Source organism: Orcinus orca, chromosome 20 (assembly GCF_937001465.1).
Source record: "Orcinus orca chromosome 20, mOrcOrc1.1, whole genome shotgun sequence".
NCBI lineage: Eukaryota > Metazoa > Chordata > Mammalia > Artiodactyla > Delphinidae > Orcinus > Orcinus orca.
The window spans coordinates 1,874,917-1,893,702 of NC_064578.1; the positions used below are offsets into that span (position 1 = coordinate 1,874,917).

The following is an 18,786-nucleotide window of genomic DNA, read 5'->3' on the forward strand; positions in this document are numbered from 1 at the left end:
AAGACTGGCCAGGCTGAGCGAAAGCTTTAGGCCTGTGTGCAGGGCAGCCTGCTCTGGAAACCAGGTAAAAACTAGCTTTTAGGGCCCCTCAGACCCAGTGCATCGTGGTCTCGGTGGAATCCACTCGGAATTCACCCGGGTGTGGGGAAGTGGCAGTAACGCGGGTGCTGCTCTGGTTTTCAGTTGTGTTACTGGCAGCCAGACAAGTGGTGGGCTGCTGGCCAGCCCCGTGAGCCCCCAGCCCTGAAGCCACTGCTTGCCTCGCACGATGGGCATTTGTGCTGTTGCTTTTCTGCGTAGCTACGTTACCTCACGGTGTGTGCTCACGTGGGAGGATGCAACCTGCCTGTGTAGGTACCATTTTGTGTTGCAGTTACTGGCATGCACAGAAGTCTTTCTAATCTTCACAGCGCGTTGCAGACAGAATCACAAGCCACACGCCCAGCACGGACGACGCAGAGAGCTGCGAGGAGCAGGCATGTTTATTTGGTTCACTCCAGGGCTGCGGCAACCACGCAGTTGTAAAAAAGGAACGGGAAGTAAGATGTACAAAAACATGAAATACCCCTTTAGAAAGTATCATCATCAGAAACGGATTTCCTGTGGATCCTCCCTCCCTCTCCTGTGTCCCCACTCCCTGAAAGAAGACCCCCAAACGCAACCAAACTGTGAGAAGGGACGGGGGGTGAGTATGTAACAGAAAAAAAACTGAATTTAACGGGAACATGCTCTAATCTTTAGTTTATTTCTGGTTAAAAATATAGCAATCCAGTGCAGTGTAGTAAAGAAATCTGCTCGAAAGGTAGCAGAGAAACAGCTGAACATAAGCAAAGCAAGGCAGGGTCCACGGACGGCCGTGCCCAGGACCTTCCCAGGCGTGGGTGCAGGGGCCCCACAGACACATCCATGCACGTGGCCGGGGCTGCTCCATGGCTGGGACCACGGGGCATCCAGACAGTCCGGGACCTTATTCTGTTGTTTGGACGGTGGGACAACGCTGGCAGGAAGGGCAGACACACCAGGAACCTGGTTTTGTTGGATTGAAACAAGGTATGTTGCATATTTTGGAGATGGATATGCCATGATTTCTCAGGAATTGTCAAGCCACCGGGTTTCAAACACATTCCTGTCCTGGGACCCGACCAGCTCCCGAGTGTGGGCGAGGCATCTGGAAGAATATGCATATCTGTGAGGGAAGTCGAGGCAGGCACAGGACAAGAATGTGAAAACCCATGGGCTCAGTGACACACTGAGAGGACGACATCGTGTGAGGGCCGTCGGGGCCGCGGACATCTGACAGCCTGGACGCACAGCCTGCATCGTCAGTGCAGAAACGCCACGTGCTCTGAGCCCAGGCCCAACGGCAGGCTGTCCAAGTGAGGCCCTCCCCATGCCCGCAGTGCTCCCTGGCCCTGGTGCCAGCCCCCTGGATGCCCACAGCACAGCAGCCCTGGGGTCTGGGGTTGGGGTGGGGGAGACAGTGGGGAAAAGAAGGGCTTTGCCTTAAGACTCAGTGTCGGGGCTGCAGGAGGGCTGGGTTGTGGTCGTTTCATGGGCAGAAGAGAGAGCAGGTCTCTGCTTCCCTAAGTAAGTGTGCAGCACAGATTTAAAACAGAAAAAGGCCCAGGCCACTACCAGCTGGAGCGGGCGCCCTCTCCCGTGCCTTACACCAGGGCTTGCCACCCGCTAGCCGCCGGACGCTCCAGGGGCTCTGCCTCTGGTTGCCTCCTTTTCCACGTCCCAGATGGGGGTGTGATGACGGTGGTGACTGTATTTTTTGCCATTGATTTGCCGGGATCCCTTCTCTTTCCACGTCAAGCTGGAGGGTCGGCGTGCTGGCCTCCTTCTGCCATGCCACACAGCAGAGTGTTATACAAGCAAAGAATTTTGGCTAAAATCCAAAAAACATGACCCAGAAAAAAAGGCAAACTGTGAGTAATACCCAATCGCGTGGTTCTGTGGGAAGACCAGGAAGTTGTCGTTGGGTGTCCGAGCTACGAGCCTTCCCTTCTGTCGTTCTGCTCTTAATGCCCCCGTGTGTACACCAGCTGCTTTGCTAATGCGGCGGAGTCTCCTCAGATGAAAAAGTTAATAAACAAAATGGCAACTCCGATGTTCAGCAAGATCACCATGGCCACCAGGATAGGCGCCGAGCCCTGGGACGGAAGCGGAAGAGGAGGTGAGCCCCAGGCCACGCCCCTCCTCCTGAGCGAAACTTCCCCCCAGCATAACCACCGGAGCTCTGCACACCTGGGATGCCAGGTGCAGCCCACCCAGCGTGGCCCCAGACCTGGCGACGGGAGAGCCCTCTCGGTTCAGTGAACAACTGCCCAGGAGCTGCGCAGCCGCCGGGAGCCCCTCGCTCTCCTGGGGCAAGAGCCCACCTGGCCCTTGGACCACAGCCTCTCCCCCACCCCGAACCCGCCGTCCTTGAGCCTCTGCGGTGATGGTGCCGAGGCCACGGTGCTGGACAAGGATGAGGGGCACTAGCTGCCCCGACCACCCTGGGCCTCTGCTGGAAGCCCCCTCCCGTGGAACCACTCAGGGGTGAGTACATGCCCGGCTGGAGGTGGCCACGTGCTCGTGCCGCTGCCCGAAGCAGCGTTGTTTTAAAGCACCCAAGACGCGCTTGAAGAGGTCTTAAAGCCACAACACGGTTCAGTGAGCTAAATATAGAACCCCTTCCTGCATCTCCCACCCTGCCCATCATTCAGCTTCCTAAAATACCCACATGCGCGCACACACCACACGGGTTTCTGGAATAGAGCTGGTATCTAGGTCCCGGCGGGAGCACCTGGGTTCAGAGAGGGCAGGCGCGTCGCAGGAGCTAGCCCGCCGCCCAGACGGCTGCTCACAGTGGCCTCGAGGGCCACCTTCCAACAGAAAGCTCCTCGGCCCCGGAGTCCGCCTGGCAGGTGCTGAGTCCCAGAGGGCCCCGTGGGGATGCCCCGCAAGGCAGGCCCTCTGGTTTCCTCGTGTTCACATGGGGCCGAGCACGCTGTGCCCCACCAGCGGGTGAGGGGCCTGATGGCCGTTAGCACAGGGCGTCAGCGCTGCGCCGGGGGGCTGAGAAGGCATTTCACGGGCCATTCCCGCTGCCATTCGGTCCAGGGAGCGGGGAGTGCTTACGGGTGGGAGCCGGTAGGCCAGGGGTCAGGAGGTGTCCCCTGGGTGCAAGAGCCCCAGCCCTCAGCCTGGCCCAGGATCTCTGTTCTTTCCTCAACACCACCCGCCCTCCATGGGAGGAGTGCGCCAAGGGCGGGTCTCACCCACGAGGCGTGGTCCTCACCCGTGAGCGAGACCCAGCGCCCACCACGGGGCCTGAGGAACCCGAGTCACGGCCCCACCCCGCGCGTCTGATCCCACAGGCCTGGGGGACTCTGTCCCTCTCACCCACATGGGAGCCAGACCCGTGTGTGTCCTGCCTGCTCTGGCCTCTGTGTTTCCCTCCAGGACGCAGGACGTTCCTCCAAGGTGAGGACCGTCCTGATGAGCAGGAGGAGGTCTGGGGGCAAGGGTGGGGTCCCATGCTGCCCCGTTTCTCTTGGAGAGCTTCCAAAACCACCCAAGTGCCCTTGCTGAAAGGATGGCGCCTGGGAGTAGCCCTCACAGGGACCCGTCCAAGGCAGTGCAGCCCACACCCGTGTGGGCTTCCTACAGAGGAGGGTCCTGAGAGCTGGAGGGTCGGGGAAGGCCCAGGGGGCCAGGCTCTCAGGACCCGGACCACTAGCGTCCACTCACCGTGCTGGCCTTGAGCTCATCCCCGTTCTCCTCGTCCGATTCCAGCGCCACCGGTGAGGACCTCTGGGGCGGAGAGAAGGTCAAGTCCCAGCGCAGCAGCCGGGGCTCCGCCCGGTCCCCCAGCCGCAGGCTCTCCAGCCTCTGAACTGCGGGCTCCGCGCACGAGGCCGGCCTGGCATGCTCCTTGTTCTGGGACTTGGACCGCAGTCTCTGGGCCCCGAAGCCCCGGTCGTCGGTGCCCCCCTTGCTGTAGCGTCTTTTCGGGGGGTGCACCTCCTGCGTGTACGAGTCCATCCTCAGCAGGGGCTTCATCTCCATCTCGTAGTTGCTCAGCTTCTCCTCGTCCAGCTCCAGCAGCTTGGTGCTCCCCGGGCCGGGGTTGCCAGCCCGGTGGTGGGAAGTCCAGGAGAATGTGGTGGGGGACCCCGTCCGCCGCTCCCGGGGCTTGGGGTTGCTGGGCTGCCTGTGGCCTGGGCCCCGGGCCCGGAAGGCTTCTGCGGGCTGGCCACTGCGGAGGGCGCCGCTGCGGACGCCCCTGGAGCCCCCGGCCTTCTCCTCTCCCCAGCTGTTCCGGGCGCAGTCCCCTCCCCGGCCCTCCAGGAGCATCTGGATGTCCCCACCCCGCTCCTCGTCCACCGAGACCTGCCGGGAGAAGTGGGCCACCTTGTTCCTCGAGGCGGGGGCCGGTGGAGGGGTGGCCGTGGGGCTGGCGGGGAAGCTCTGCAGGGGGCTGTCGTCGGGGGTGGTGCCCTTGCGGTACAGCTCTGGGCTCTCCTGCTGTAAGGGTGTCCCGGTGGAGATGACCTCCATGTCGTCACTGGAACGCTGCCGCTTCGGCCGCTGGTACTCGAGCCCTGGATCAGGGGCGAGATGGGGGCACAGAGGCGGGTTACCTGGATGTTCCGTGTGGAGGCCCAGTCTCACCTGAGGATGGCAGGGGACCAGGACCGGGCTATGGCGGCAGGCAGCCAGGGCCCTCGCTGCCCACCCGCGGGCTATGGGGCGAAGGAAGTGGGAGGGCAGTGTTCCCAAAGCCCCTAATAGACCCTCCAATTCCCCTCTGTGGGCACTTCAAGGATGACCAGAGTGGGACGGGCAGGGTGGACAGTCGTTCTGGTCCATGCCCCCGGCTGCAGGGGTGACCCAAGGCCCGAGAGCGTGCTGGCCTGGCCTGCTCGGGGATTCGGAGGTCCCACGCCCGCGGACCCCTCCTGACGATTAAAAAACATCTCGTGCTAGGTGACCTTCTACAAGGCAGGACGTGGAGTGTTTGTGGCTGAATTCCAATGCTTCTGTTCCCTATCTTGGGTCCTGTGGTTCTCAAGGCTGCGCCAAAGCCCAGGGATCCTACCAGCGGGGCCAAGAACTGCAGGCTCTGGGAGGAGAGCTCAGGGCGTGGTCCCGGGACACACTCCACCCCAAACCTCGCGAGGCTTCCACTCGCTCTGGGAAGCCTGACCCAGGTGGGGCGACGCGTCGGGCTGGGAGGATCGCGGCCTCAGCGGGCCTCTCCGATCAATGACGTCCCTGCTGCAGCCTCCCTGCCTCCCTCAGGCCCGTCCCCCAAGGGGGGACGAGGGCCTCGGGTCTGGCTGACTCTCAGTGGCTCTAGCTCCTTCCAGCCCCACCCCTTGGACAGGCGGGAGGCCCGCCCCCCAGCGTCCCAGAGCTGTGCTGACCAACTAGGCCACTGCTAGTCACGCGTGGCTGCTGATGGATCAGGTGAGATGAGGTGAAGCTAAGGATGGATGCAGACCCGTGGCCGCAGTCCTGGCCTGGCGGGCAGCAGCCTTGTCAGACAGAGCAGTCACACAGGTTCTAGCATAACCCTCGGGGGAGAAGCAGACGGAGGGAGGCAGTGGGCTGATGGCGGCTGCGGGGCAGAACCGTCGGATGTGCCTTGGGACACCCCCCCCCACCCCCGGCTGCCCTGCCCCCAGCGGCACCGGGACTCACCGTTTTCCCTGTGCTGGAAGGAAGGGGAGAACTCTTTGGCAGTGATCCTGGCGATGCGCGCTTCCTCCTGGGCCTTCTGAGCCGCGGTGAGGGCCGCCTCAGCCTTGGCCCGGGAGTGGGAGGTCCTGGGCAGGAGAGACGGGGAGGGCGGTGAAGGCACGGGGTGGGGGGTGGCTGCAGCAGAGGGGCCAGGACAAGATGCCCGAGACCTCACTCACTCGGCAAACGTCCCCGGGCACCGCCCAGGCCAGGGTGCCCGCCAGCTGTTCTGAGCATGGAGCAGACTGCACCAGAGCGAGAGCAGGACCTGCCTAGCCTGGGCTGTCTTCATCCGGGGTGAGCCCAGGTCCTGCCGCCAGGAGGCTCCCTCCGTCCCCTAGCCCGGCTACAGGCTAGAGACCGCAACCCGTGACTGACTCATCTCTGAACCGCCGGGGGCGGGCAGGTACTCCGTGTGGACCCGACCAGAGATGACCGTCTGGGGGCGGCTGTGCCCCCCCCGCCCCACTGTGGGCAGAGCGGGCCACCCTCCAGGGTGAGCAACTGGCCAGCTTCGGGCAGGAAGGGGAGGGCTCGACAGCAGGACCAGCCCGCCCTCAGAAGAGGGCACAGGGCACGAGGAGTACGGCGCGCACGGCCCGCCCAGCCTCCCCCCGTCCTGTGTGAAGGGGCCTCGCTCGTCCCAGCGCCCTGCACCTGGGCCCCCGGCCAAGCAGTTCTTCAGCCCAAACCCTGTCCCCTGGAAGCTGCTGTCACCAGTCCGGTGTGTGCGGTGAAGTCTGAGCCCTGGTCTGCAGGTGCCGAGAGAAGGCAAGTCTGTGGCCCGGGATGAGGCCCGACGCCGCTTAGCAGCTGGGGGGGCGATGGACAGAGCCAGTGGTGGCACTGCCCTCGGGTGGGGCACACCCCAGGGTGGACACGGGGCCGCGAATCCAAATGAGCCGATGACACCACCCTGACGCTTCCAGCAGCACAACCTCCCGCCCGGCGCTCAGCTGCCCCTCCCCAGCTGAGTCCGTGTGAGGCCCTTCGGGGGCAGGACTGGGTGCCCGAAGCAGGACAGCACCCAGCTCCTGAGGGTCTCCCCTGCCTGCGGTTTCCATTTCTTCCTGCCTGGTGTCCTGGCTCCAGAGGCCCTGCTTCCCACCGGGGAAGCCAAGGCAACGACGACTGATCCCCCGAGACGAGGGCAGCCTGCCCCCGTTACGCACTCCACGGGCTTAACCTGGAGACCCCTCACCCCTTGTGCGCCACTGGGTTCTGTTTTTTCAAAATGCCACTGTGCTAACCAAGAAGAGTTTACAAGAAGAAAACCAACGTACGACGTACACACACGTACACCGTGTACGTCATCACGTGAACCTGGGTCCAGGACGCGGAGCAGCGAGTAGCCTCCAGGCTTCTGCCACCCACCACCTGGGAGCAGGACCCACAGACGGAAGACACCTATGTGCAAAAGTGCAGCATTGAGAAAATTCTATCCTTTGCGTGGTTTCTTAGAAATAGGGAAAGAGAACTCTGTCACTCATTGTAGCTGCGTCCCATGCCCCTCGGAGTGAAAGCTGGGAAGCACCGCCTTGTAGAAGATTCCTTGGGAACTCCGCGGTTATAATTCCAGCAGAAGGGGGGCAAAGCCAGGAATAAAACACAAATTATGAATACTTAGTTTATCAGTTGTTATCACATCAGTTGATACACCACGGCTGCAGCCCGCAGGCTCCCACGCGGTGCCCCCACCTGTGTGGCCAGTGCATTCCGCTACGTTCCTAACGGCACAGCCACGAGTTTACGGCACAGACGGGCTTTCCTGTCCAGCCCTGGGTTGGAGGCCGGTAGAGGCACGTACGTATCTCAGGAACTGGCAGTGTCATGTCAGCAATGAGGGTGCAGGTCAGACCTGGTGACGGCCAGTGTGAGGCCACGGTCATCCAAGGCCCATCTGGGGGTCAGAACATTGGGGACAGAGAGGAAAGGACAGATGGCAGGGTGTCCGGCTGCGCGGGGGTCCCATTGGGTGACCCTACTCCCCACCCCTTCTCCCACTCCTGCCCCACCTGCTGGGCTGGGACCCCGGTGAGCAGCCCCAGCACAGACACCCCGACTCAGAGACCCAGGGCACCCCCTGAAATTGTACCGAAGGTGCTCTGCGTGCTTTTCTCCTTCCCCCGCAAGCAGGGGGTCCACGGCTTTCATCAGATCCCATGAGGCCCCAAAGCCTACACACGCTGGTCTGGACGTGGCCAGTCCCGGACGGGTCGACCTGGTTCCCTTCCCGCAGGGCGGCTTCCGCAGCCGAGAGGCGCTCTGTCACGGCACGGCCCCAGCTCAGCCCAGAACCAGCTCGTGGGCCCGAGCTCGCCTCTGCTGGATGACGTGGCTTCTCCAGAACGTGCCATGGGTTTGGCTTTGGTAGTAACAGTTTATTGAGATATAACTCACAGAGCATACAGCTCACCCCTCTCAAGCATGCAATTCAGGGGTTTTTAGTCTGTTCACGGAGCTGTACAGCCATCACCCTAGCCGATTTTAGAACTTTCCATCACCCCAAAGGACCCCATTTCCCCCAAAGCCTCCCCACCAGCCCTAGGCAATCCGTAGAGCTGCCCGTGGGACATTTCATGCATGACTGAGTTGACTGGGGTGAAATGCACATCACAAGGTGCACCACCTGGGAGTCCCGGGTCGGAGGCATCCAGCACGTCCACACGCCATGCAGCCACCACCTCTGTCTACTTCTCACACTTCCCGCCACCCCAGAAAGAGCCCCATCCCCAGGGCAGTCACTCCCTCCTGCACCCCCAGCACCAGGGGTCTGAGCCACAGTTCAGCGCTGACAAAGCCCCTCCCATTGCTGCACGGAGACGGCGCCCACCCCGCTTCCCAGCCACGCGGCGGGGCCCGTCCTGGGGCTGCTCCTGGGGTCTGAGCCGAGTGCCCCGCCACGCTGTGCTGTCCGATCCCGGGGACCCGGGGTCGTCAGCTGGCAGACGAGCATCACGGCTGACCAGACGGGGCGTCCCCAAAGCTGGTGACATCCACCCTGAGCCTCCAGCAGGCCCTCGGAGACCGTGTCTGGGACGGGCCCAGCCCTCGGGATGCAGTGTGCTTCCCTCACAGACAACGGAACCCCGAGAAGTAAACGTGTCAGGGCCGTGCACCTAGCGGTGGAGGCACCCCGAGTGAGGAGGCTGTGAGGACAGGAGGTCCGGGGAGGCTAAGGGGGACAGGGCTGTCGCGTCCCCAGCACACCCGTCATCAGAGCAGTTGTCTCGTAGCCCTAAGAGTGGCACGGAACAGAGCAAAGGGACGAAGTAGGTGATTAAATAGTTAATCCCACTAGGAGATTATAAGTAAGAAAAAAGTATGGGAGACCCCTGTGAGTTAATGATCACTCAAGAAAGCAGGTTTGCTTAGCAACAAAACTATGCAACAGGAGCACGAGACATGCCCCCAAACAGTAATACAGTGGCGCCGCGAGACCCACATCCTGCCCAGTGAGCTCAGTAAGTTAATGATTCCTAGGACACGCTCCTCCGTGTGCACTGAAAGCAAAAATATAAGGAAAAGGTGACATTATACTAACACCTGAGATGATTTACCATTTTTAGCATATACGTTACCACCTTTTTGCTCATTTTCATTGTGCCGTGACAGTCCCGGCTTGACCATGTAGAGATGAGGAAACTCCCCAGCCGGACGTGGGAGAGGATGGGACTGTGACATCCAGAATGAGGAAGAAGGTGGTCTTCACCCTCCCTGCCGCCTCCCTCACTTTTCCTTTGATTATAAAACTAGCCCACTGAGTTCTGGGTACAGCGCCCTCCTGCCCGCCCGCCTGTAAGCCTCACAAGTGTCTTATTCTAATAAATCACTTGCTATCTGTCGCTTTGCCTCTCGCTGAATTCCTTCTGCCCTGAGACATAAAAAACGAGCTGCTCAGAGCCCCCTCCAAAACGCCGCCTCGCGGTCTCAAGAGCAGGCCGACGCGTGCACTGACAGTGGAGTATCTTAAGGTCAGGCGGGAGGATGGAAGCCAGGGGTGAGTACAGAGTGGGTGCTGGAGGGCCCAGGGCACCAGGAGGGCTCTGAGCTCCCCAGGGGCCAAGGCAAGCACGGAACGGCGTTGATGCCATTCAGGGCACTTGCCAGACAAAATCAAACCCTTGGCTCAGGAGAGAGGTGGCCGGGCCGGGCTGTGGGCCTGGAGGAAGTTTCTGGGCCTCAAGGTTTCGGGGGCGGGGGGGGGGGGGCTTCCCGTAAAGACCCCCAGTGCAGGACGTGGGGCCCTGCAGGGTGAGTTCAGCGCCAAATGCAAAAGGCTGGAACGACCCAGAGCCCAGCACTGTGGGCCTGGGAGGGGCCAGCGCGGCTCCATGTAGGTTGGGTGGCTTGGGGCCGACACCCCTTCCCGCCCCCCACACCCCCGGGAGCGTTCCCTGGTGCCTGCTAACAGCAGGTCCCTACACCTGTTACTGTTCCGAAAGCGCAAGTGCCGATGGTTGTGGAGCCCAGGTGGGGCTCTGGACCAAGAGGTAGGAAGGACCGACCCCCCCAGAGGGATGGGGTGGCAGGAACGCGACCGGCAGAGGCGGGGCCGGACTGCAGGGACGCTGGGGGGCCGGCGGGTAGTCAGAGCCTTCAGAGCGACGGCCAAGTGCAGCGCGCCGGACGGAGTGACGGGGACGGAGACGTGAGCGAGGGTCTGTGTGTTTTGAAGTAGTGGGTTTGATGGCTCCTCGCTCAGAGGAATGACATGAACATTCCCTAAATAAGCGCCCATCTCGAAGAACCCAGCTTAAATCCCTTCAAAGGTCAGGCTAACAGGCATCGTTCCAGCGCATTTCTGCACACACGTCCCAATGGCACGCATGTAAACACGTGTGCCGTCCCCTCTGTCCCTGATGGACACGTGGCTCAGACACAGCAGTCTCTCCAGGGAGGGGTTCGTCCAAAAGGCCGACAGAGGCCCAGCTTTCACAGCACGTGCTTCCCTGTTTGTCCCGAACCCTCGGAAATAAAAACAAAGGCGCCTCCTGCCCAGCTGACTGCCCTGGACGGGGCTGGTCTGCTCCTAGGGAGGCCCTGCTGGACAGTGAGAGCCGGGTTGCTGCCCTCAGATGGCTGCGTGGACGCCTGACTTGGGCCCGGTCCTCAAAGCCAGCGTGGTGGGTGTGGCCGAGCCCCAACCCCCAGATCTGGTCCCCATTTAGTCGACCGTCGGCTCCCAGAGAGGAGGGCCCACTGCGCCCGCCTGCTCGGGACGCCCCCTCATACACACACGCGCGCGCGCGCACACACACACACACACAGAGCCAGAGGGATCGAAGGGGCCACGATCTGGTTCCCGCAGCTTTGCTTAGTAAAAACACACGGACGTTAATTCCCCAACATCATACGTATATTTACACATATACGTTCACACGTATATAAAAAGAACATGCTGCAGCAACCCTGAAATAAAACTAAATCAAGGCGACTGCATTTAATAGAGAAGAAACCTCCCGAGGCTTCGCGAACGCTCCCCTGAAGTGAGACTCGCAGGACTCGGCCGGCAGCCAGGTGACGGCTCCCCTGGGCACCGGTCCCTCCGGGGACACCGAGGAGGGTCGGGCCAGCGTTGTGAGCTGGCCTGCGAGCCCCCGGCCCCCACCTCCTGACAGCAGCTCCACCTGCGTGCCCGGCAGTGCCTGCACCCCCGGCTCCCCGAGAGGAGGGCCCTGCGTTCCTGCCGACCAGGGGGCAAGGCGGGCAGGGCCCCCTCCAACGTGAGACACCATCTCCCATAGACGGCGCAGGGGACGGACAGCCAACCACAGAACTGCACGAGACAAAGCCACAAGCGTGTCAGATGGGTGGACGGGTGGGCTGTGCGGTGACCTGCCTGTGTCCCTCCCAAACTTTGTCCATCTGGGAACCTGGGAATGTGACCTTATTTGGCAACGGGTGTGATAAAACCCTAGATGGCCTGGCCCCTCCAAGTGTCTGACTTGGCGGGTCTGGGGCGGAGCCCGGGAACCTGCATTCCTAGCACCCCTGGGTGAAGCTGCTGGTGGTCTGGGGGCCCCACTCAGAGAACCACTGCAGGAAAGTGGGAGCCTAGGTCTTTCCTGACCACTCCCGCCCAGCGGCTACTGCACGTCTGCAGCCAGTCCTCTGCACTCTGCCGCCACGCGGTGAACCCACTCAACGCGCTCCTGCCCCCGGATCGAGGTGTGCCCGCCCCCAGTGCCGCCCCGGGCCTTCCAGCTCTCCTCTGCCCCAGTCGGGGCGTGCCGTCCCACTCGTGGCCGCCACCTTCCCTGACCCAATCCACACTTGACTTTCTCCGCTCACCCCGTTCCTTGTTTCTCCTCCAGCCCGAGCCCACGCCTCCAGCCGGGTCTGTGATACCCCATCCTGGTTTTCAGGGGACGCAGCCTCCAGGCAGCTGTCACCAGTGCTGGTCACCAAGGGGCTGAAACAGTCCCTGGGATCTCCGAGGAGAGGCCCCCTTCCCGCCCATTCACGCCCAGATTCAGTTCAGCACTTGCTGAGTGCCTACTGTGTGCATGCGGGGACGCCGGGGTTAGGAGTTGTCACATGCTGCATCGTGACCCCTGCTGGTGGCCAGCAGTCCGGCTCGTTTCCACGTCCGTGACGACCCTGAGGTCGGGGTGGGGATCGCTTCTCGCTGACAAGTGAGGAAACCGAGGCACAGGGTCTGGGCATCCACGTCCCTTTGCTGGTTCGGCCCAATCGAGGATCCAAGTTCTCTTCCAGCTCGAAAAGGTGCCCCGAGTCCACAACAAGTGATCGATCCAGAGGGTGAGTGACACAGGCTGTCGTGAGCATCTGCCTGGGAAGGGCCTGTACTGGGGTGAAGAGCATTCCCAGCAAACTCACGCCCACCCAGAGCCTGCGAACATGGCCTCATCTGGAAATAGGGTCTGTGCAGATGCAGTTAAGATGGGGTCACGCTGGATAAGAGCGGCCCTGAATCCAATGACACACGTCCTTCCACGGGGAAGAGGCCATATGAAGGCAGAGGCAGAGATTGGGGGGGATACGCCGGGGCGCCGAGGAGCTGGAAGAGGCAGGAGGGACCCTCCCCCGGGGCCTCTGCAGGGAGCACGGCCCCGCCCACACGCGGGCCTCAGACTCCTAACCTCCAGACTGCGGGCCCCCGGCTTACGGCTGTTAGTTGCAGCAGCCCCAGGTCACGACCACAGGCAGCAAGGGGTAGTGCTTGCGCTGCGGGGACAGGGACGGGGCTCCCAGGGAGCGGGAGGTACAGGCACAGCTGGGGAGGTTTCCTCTGCTCGGGAAGCAGCGGTTTTGCACACCTGCCTGGGTGGCGCTGTAGGGCCAGGGCTGGGGCTGAGGGTGGGACAGGTACACACATTTCTCTGGCCACGTGAACGACCGTCCTTCAGAGGTGCAGATGTGCCTTGGACACATGTAGGGGGAAAGGCTCCAAACGGAAGTCAGGTGTTGCGGGGTCCCACCTGCCCTGTTCCGCCTCCCGACGGCCCTGCAGGGTCCCGCAGCAGCCCCAGGAACCCCACGTGTGGTTCCAGCTGGGGCCGTCAGGCTGGGCGTGAAGGCCTCAGTGCCAAGGTGTCCTCGACAGGCCCAGAGGTTCTTGGGGCCCCAAGGAAGGAGGGACGAGGCCCAGTCTGCCCGACAGCCCTACCCCTGCTGCCCAAGGCCGTGACCCGGCTCCACGTCCATCTCTCGTCCCCACAGCCCCTGGACAAAGGGGACGCTGGCCCCTGTCCTCCGGAGCTCATGCTGTCTTCCTGTCAGGTCATGCTGGAGATATGGTGTCTGGACCTCACAACCACCGCCTGTTCCCTCTGTTTTTATAACAGCTTAATTGAGGGTGATCCACACTGTTCTAAGACCCCATCTTCACGTGGCCATCTTCTCTGGTACAGTGGTCCCCTGCCTCTGGAAGGGTACCAGTCGTTGGACTCAGGGCCACCCTCATCCAGGACAACTGCATCTCCAGATCCTTCATTCACTTCCATCTGCAAAGACCGTCTTCCCAGGAGGGCTGCTCTCAGTTTCCGGGTGGACGTGTCTTCTAGGGGGTACTGTTCAGCCCACTTGAGGGGGGATGGAGGCTGGCACTGTTTGGGCTGAGGGGCAGCCCCGCCCCGCCCACCCCTGCTGAAGGGTCCTTTCATTCTAACTTGTTTGCCAGGCTGCCTCGAAGGCAGCACCAGACCTGTTCCCGTCCCGGACCCCGCACGGGCCTTGTGAAGGGCAGGCGTCTCTAGGGCAGACTCGAGAGCTGTACTTCCTTGAAGAGAAGCTGAGGGATCGGAGCCAGGACTGAGGGGAAACAGAGGCGGGAATAGCACACAAGCCTTCCTTTCGCAGGCAGGGCTCGTGCGTTAGCCCTTTGCTTTCACATCGTTAGATCCTCGCTAAGGGCTGCCTTCCAGCCGAGGAGCCGTGCGTCCCAATAAACGGTGCATAAACGGAAATGCGCGAGACCACCGAGTGAGTGAGTGAGAGTACGGTCATGGTCACGGCGGCTCCCCCAAGATGACAAGGCTACAGGCAACCCGGTCAGCCCCGAGCCCCTCACATGGGCGGGAGTGGCAGAGTGGGACCCCTGCGCTGTCTCACCTTGAGACAGGAGAGAGCTGGGCCCCAGGTGAGCAGCTGGGCTCTGTCTTCTGTTGACACTGCACGATAACGGCAAGGCAGGCAGGAGGGAGGAGCTGGGCTCATGCTCAGGGTCAAGGAGACCTCCCACGCTACACATGCGCGGAGACATTCCTCAGGGGTCAGAGGAGGGAGGGGGTGCCAGCCCATAACATGTCCTGCCAACCTCCCAGAAACCCTCACGCTGGAATCCGTCGTGGGTAAAACACGGGTGCACACGTGGCAGGGCCCTTGGTCAGACCAAATATGGACACAAAGCCAGACAAAGCAAGATGATTGGCCAGAGAAAACCCGGAAGGCTGCCCCCACGTGAGCAATGTGCGTCGCCCCCAAAGCACGCGGCTCTCTCTCCGAGCCCACCCTTGTGTATTTCTGCGTGTACTTTGCTTCTAATAAACATTCTGTTTCACAAATTTTCTGTTTGCGGACTTCTTTCTTCAAAGAAGACAAGAACCGGGGTCCCACTTGCAGCCCCTGGCTGTCTAGTGAGTAGGATTTGGTGCTCTCACCGCAGTAGCCTGGGTTCAGTTCCCGATCAGGGAACTAAGACTCCACTTCAAGCCACCGCACGCTGTGGCCACCGGAGATCGGCCTCACGTGCACCCTCCCTTCAGCCCCAGGGCCCCACGAGGTGGACAAGGCCCCCCACCTTGCAGACAAGACAACTTGGGGCCCAAGGGGTGGAGTGACTTGCCCGGGGCCCTGGGAGGTGGTGACAGAGCCCAGGGCTCTTGGGGCAGGTCGCGGGGGAGGACACAGCCTCCTGACACCACCGAACAGGAGCTGCCTCCCAGGGCCTCGTGTGGCCCTGTCAGCTGCTCCCTGGGTTCCCCGTTCAGGACCTCCTGTCGTCCCCCCCCACCCCCCTCCCCACCGCCATGTCATCTCTCCCTGTCCACACCTTCGGGCCGCAGAGGAGAGCAGAGATGGGGCAGGAAATGGGCAGCCGTGGAATCGAGGCCTTTTCATTAGGAGAGGCGCCGACCAGAGCCCGCTGACCGATGGGGATGCTGATGACGCAGGACAGGAGGGGGCTGCGGTGAGCACCAGAGCCGGGGTGGGGGTGTCAAATCTCCACATGGTCCAGTTCACAGGTGAGAGAACCAAGGCCCAAGGAAAGGAAGGGACAGACCCAGCATCGCCCCAGGGAAGGCGGGGCTTCCGGCCCCCAAGGGCAGGGGGACTCTCCTCCCGCCTGAAAAGTGTGGTTTTTTCTTTCTCAATTCTGGGAAGATCTTTAAGCATTACCGAAAATACATGTATGTTACAGGCTGATTTGGGTTCCCCCAAATACACACGTTGGAGTTCTAACCCCGGTACCCCCGAACATGACCTTATTTGGAAGTAGAGTCCCTTTATGGAGGTAATCAAGTTAAAATGAGGTCACTTGGGTGGGCCCTGATCCACTATGACCAGTGACCTCGGAAGAAGACAGACCAGGACACAGACACACAGGGGGGGAGACCACATGAGGACACGGGGAGGACAGAGCCGTCTACGTGCCGGTGAGAGAGTCTCTGAAACCAACCTGGCGACACCTTGATGTCAGCCATCCAGCCTCCAGGGCTGGGAGGAAATACATCTGTTGTCCGCGCGCCCGTCCACTGCCTCAGCCCATCCACACAAGTAAGGCAGGCGACCGGCAACATCTTCCAAAATGATTAAAGTCAAAAAACAACAGCAGAATACAAAACAAGTCCCTTGTTGCAACCATTTCAATGGGGTTTTCTACCGGAGCCAGGAAACTCGGGGTCGGGGGGAAGGGGTCTGTAGTGCCTGAACCCCACCTGAGTCCCTGAAAAGGGTATTTCATCTGGTCAGACCCAGTTTGAACATCAAAGACTGGAGCAGCCCAGAGAGCCGGAGAACATTCTGGATCAAACCACGACAGCCAGCCTCTCTGCCTCCTGCCAGGTCTCCCCCACCTCCTCCCCCCTTTTCTTTTCCTACTAAAACATCTTCAAAGACAGAGGAAGAAAAACTCAAAGTAAAGAAGGAAATGGTGTCCAGTGTACCGGCGGGTCCAGCGAGGCTGACTCACAGCACAGAAACAGACGGGGGTCAAAGGCTGTCACAGAGGGACGCGAGCCTCCAGTGCTCCGCCCACCAGCTGGAGGTGAGCGAGGCCCCGGCTGCCGGGGGCGTGGGGCACGATCTGAGGCCAGGAGGCACCGACACCGAGTGCCCGACACCGAGACCCCGCCCGGGAGCAGCCTCAGGATCTGCAGAAGGGTCCTGGGGCTGCCGCAACGAACGACCGCAAACTGGGGGCTTAAAAGAGAAACTTACTCGCTCCCAGCTCTGGAGGTGGGAAGTCCAACCCTCCCCCCGCCCCGAAGGCCCAGGGGAGACTCTGTCCCGGGCCTGCCTCCCAGCTCCGGTGGGGCTGGCAGTCCTTGGCGTTCCTTGTGGGGCTGCAGCCAGCCTCTGCCGCCGTCTTCCTGTGGCCTCTCCCTGTGTCTCTTCGCTCTTCCTCTTCTGTCTCTTATAAGGACACTCATCACTGCATTTAGAGCACCCTGATCCAGGATGATCTCATGTCAAGAGCTTTAATTACATCTGCAAAGACTCTTACTCCAAATAAGGGCATAGTCTGAGGTTCCAGCTGGACAGATCTTTTGGGGTCCACCATTTAACCTACTATGGGGTATTAATGCTCCATTTCTTTGGGACCTTTGATCCCAGGCCAAATATCACGCTCAGGAAGCAGTCCTGAGCCCCTCCCACCCCCAGGAGCATTCCGGGCTTCCCAGAACCAGTGTCACTGCCCAGGAAGGTGTGATGGGGGTGAAGGGGCGAGTGCTGACATCCAGCCTCTTGATCACCAGCTGCTCCGTCTGGGGCAGCTCATGCCTCTTTGGGCCTTAGACTCCTCAACTGAAGAAGCTGTAGTACAAGGATCCTCGTGGGATCTTGGTAAAGATTCCTGAGATGAGGCACAGACGGCACACAGCCCAGTTTTCCGTATTAGTGGACGCTCTGTAGAGGAGGCTTTCTAACAAGCAGCCTCACTGAGGTGGAAGCCACACACCAGCACATCCTCCTGGTTAAGGGAGCTGGTGGCATTTAGTAGATTGAGGTTGTGGCGGTGGCTGCACGACTCTCGTTCTACGTCCTCGTCACCTTTAAGACACCTCATATCCATCCGCGTCACTCCCTCCCTGTTCCCCGGCAGCCCGCTGCCAGCCTGCTTTCTGTTTCCTGCCTGTTCTGATGGAAGTATTTCTCTCAGGGAGGAATTAAGGGCCAAGGACTGGCAGGGGAGAGGCAGCTGCATTTGAATCGGGTGCAGCGGGGGTGGTACTGGGAAAGGTGGGACAGGTGACCTGGGGGCAGGCCAGCACCGCAGCCCCCTCCCTGCTCTCCGCGCTGCCCTGGCCATCTCTGAACTTCCTTTGTCGTGCTGTTCTTTTCCGAATTAAAAGAAACCCTTTGCCACGAAAATACATAAAAGTCTAGAAAACCACCCTCCTGGAACAAAATAGAAAACGACAGAGAGGAGGGTAGAAAACTCAACCCAGACACGGAAACGCCTTCCCGCAGCAGGGCTCAGTCACCACCGACACCCGCTGGGAGAGCAGGTCTGTTGGGCTCACCTGTCCACTTGCTCCTGGTGTCCTGACCTGGTGTGACCATGCGCTGGACATGTGGGGAGACCACGGACCCAGCGCACAGGGGCAGGTCCTGCCCCGACCGGGCGGAAGTCCTGATGAGGAGGCCGGTCTGGACCTGACCACGGAGCAGCGAGCACTGGCCACGCTCTGGAGGGGACAGGGGCCTCCCTGAGGCCCGAGAGGAGAGGAGAGGAGGGGCTGGCCCGCCAAGAGCTCTGGAGTTAAGAGGCAGCGAGCGCCAAGGCCCAGGGCAGGGGGGAGCGGCATGCAGGGGCCCTGGGGCGGCGGTGGGGACGACCCTGAAGAGGGGGGCTTGAAACCTTCCACTTTCCGGCTAGTGTGGCTTTTAAAAAATATATTATATATATACACACACACACACACACACACACACACACACACACACACGAGTGTTGTGTGTGTGTACACGTGTGTTCTTTAAAAAAAGGTTCAAAAATAAATAAATAAATAACAGGGGCTTCTCCAGTGGCGCAGTGGTTGAGAATCTGCCTGCCAATGCAGGAGACACAGGTTTGAGCCCTGTTCCAGGAAGATCCCACATGCCGCGGAGCAACTAAGACTGTGCGCCACAACTACTGAGCCTGTACTCTAGAGCCCACGAGCCACAACTACTGAGCCCATGTGCCACAACTACCGAAGCCCATGCGCCTAGAGCCTGTGCTCCCAACAAGAGAAGCCACCACAACGAGAAGCCCGCGCACCGCAATGAAGAGTAGCCCCAGCTTGCCGCAACTAGAGAAAGCCCGCACGCAGCAACAAAGACCCAACACAGCCATTAAGAAAGAGAGAGGAAGGGAGG

General features: G+C 60.9%; 1 protein-coding gene and 1 long non-coding RNA gene across 4 annotated transcripts in view; one reads left to right on the forward strand and one right to left on the reverse strand.

Moving 5' to 3' along the window:
* Positions 1-724: 724 nt before the first annotated feature.
* JPH3 (junctophilin 3) overlaps positions 725-18,786 on the reverse strand; it is a 174,168-nt gene continuing 156,106 nt past the window's right edge. For both annotated transcript variants that reach the window (XM_049704046.1, XM_049704045.1), the window contains 3 exons: positions 5,698-5,822; positions 3,742-4,595; positions 725-2,156 (listed from right to left, as the gene is read on the reverse strand). In XM_049704046.1, coding sequence (XP_049560003.1) covers positions 2,076-2,156; positions 3,742-4,595; positions 5,698-5,822 — 1,060 coding nt within the window. In that variant the 3' untranslated portion in view covers positions 725-2,075. The remainder of the gene's footprint in view (positions 2,157-3,741; positions 4,596-5,697; positions 5,823-18,786) is intronic.
* On the forward strand, positions 2,152-7,188 carry LOC117196698 (uncharacterized). Of its 2 annotated transcripts, none has more exons than XR_007474539.1 (3): positions 2,152-2,547; positions 3,787-5,463; positions 5,944-7,188. It is a non-coding gene; the product is annotated as an uncharacterized LOC117196698 (long non-coding RNA). The 2 variants fall into 2 exon arrangements; XR_004477004.2 differs by lacking the exon at positions 2,152-2,547 and adding an exon at positions 2,557-3,474.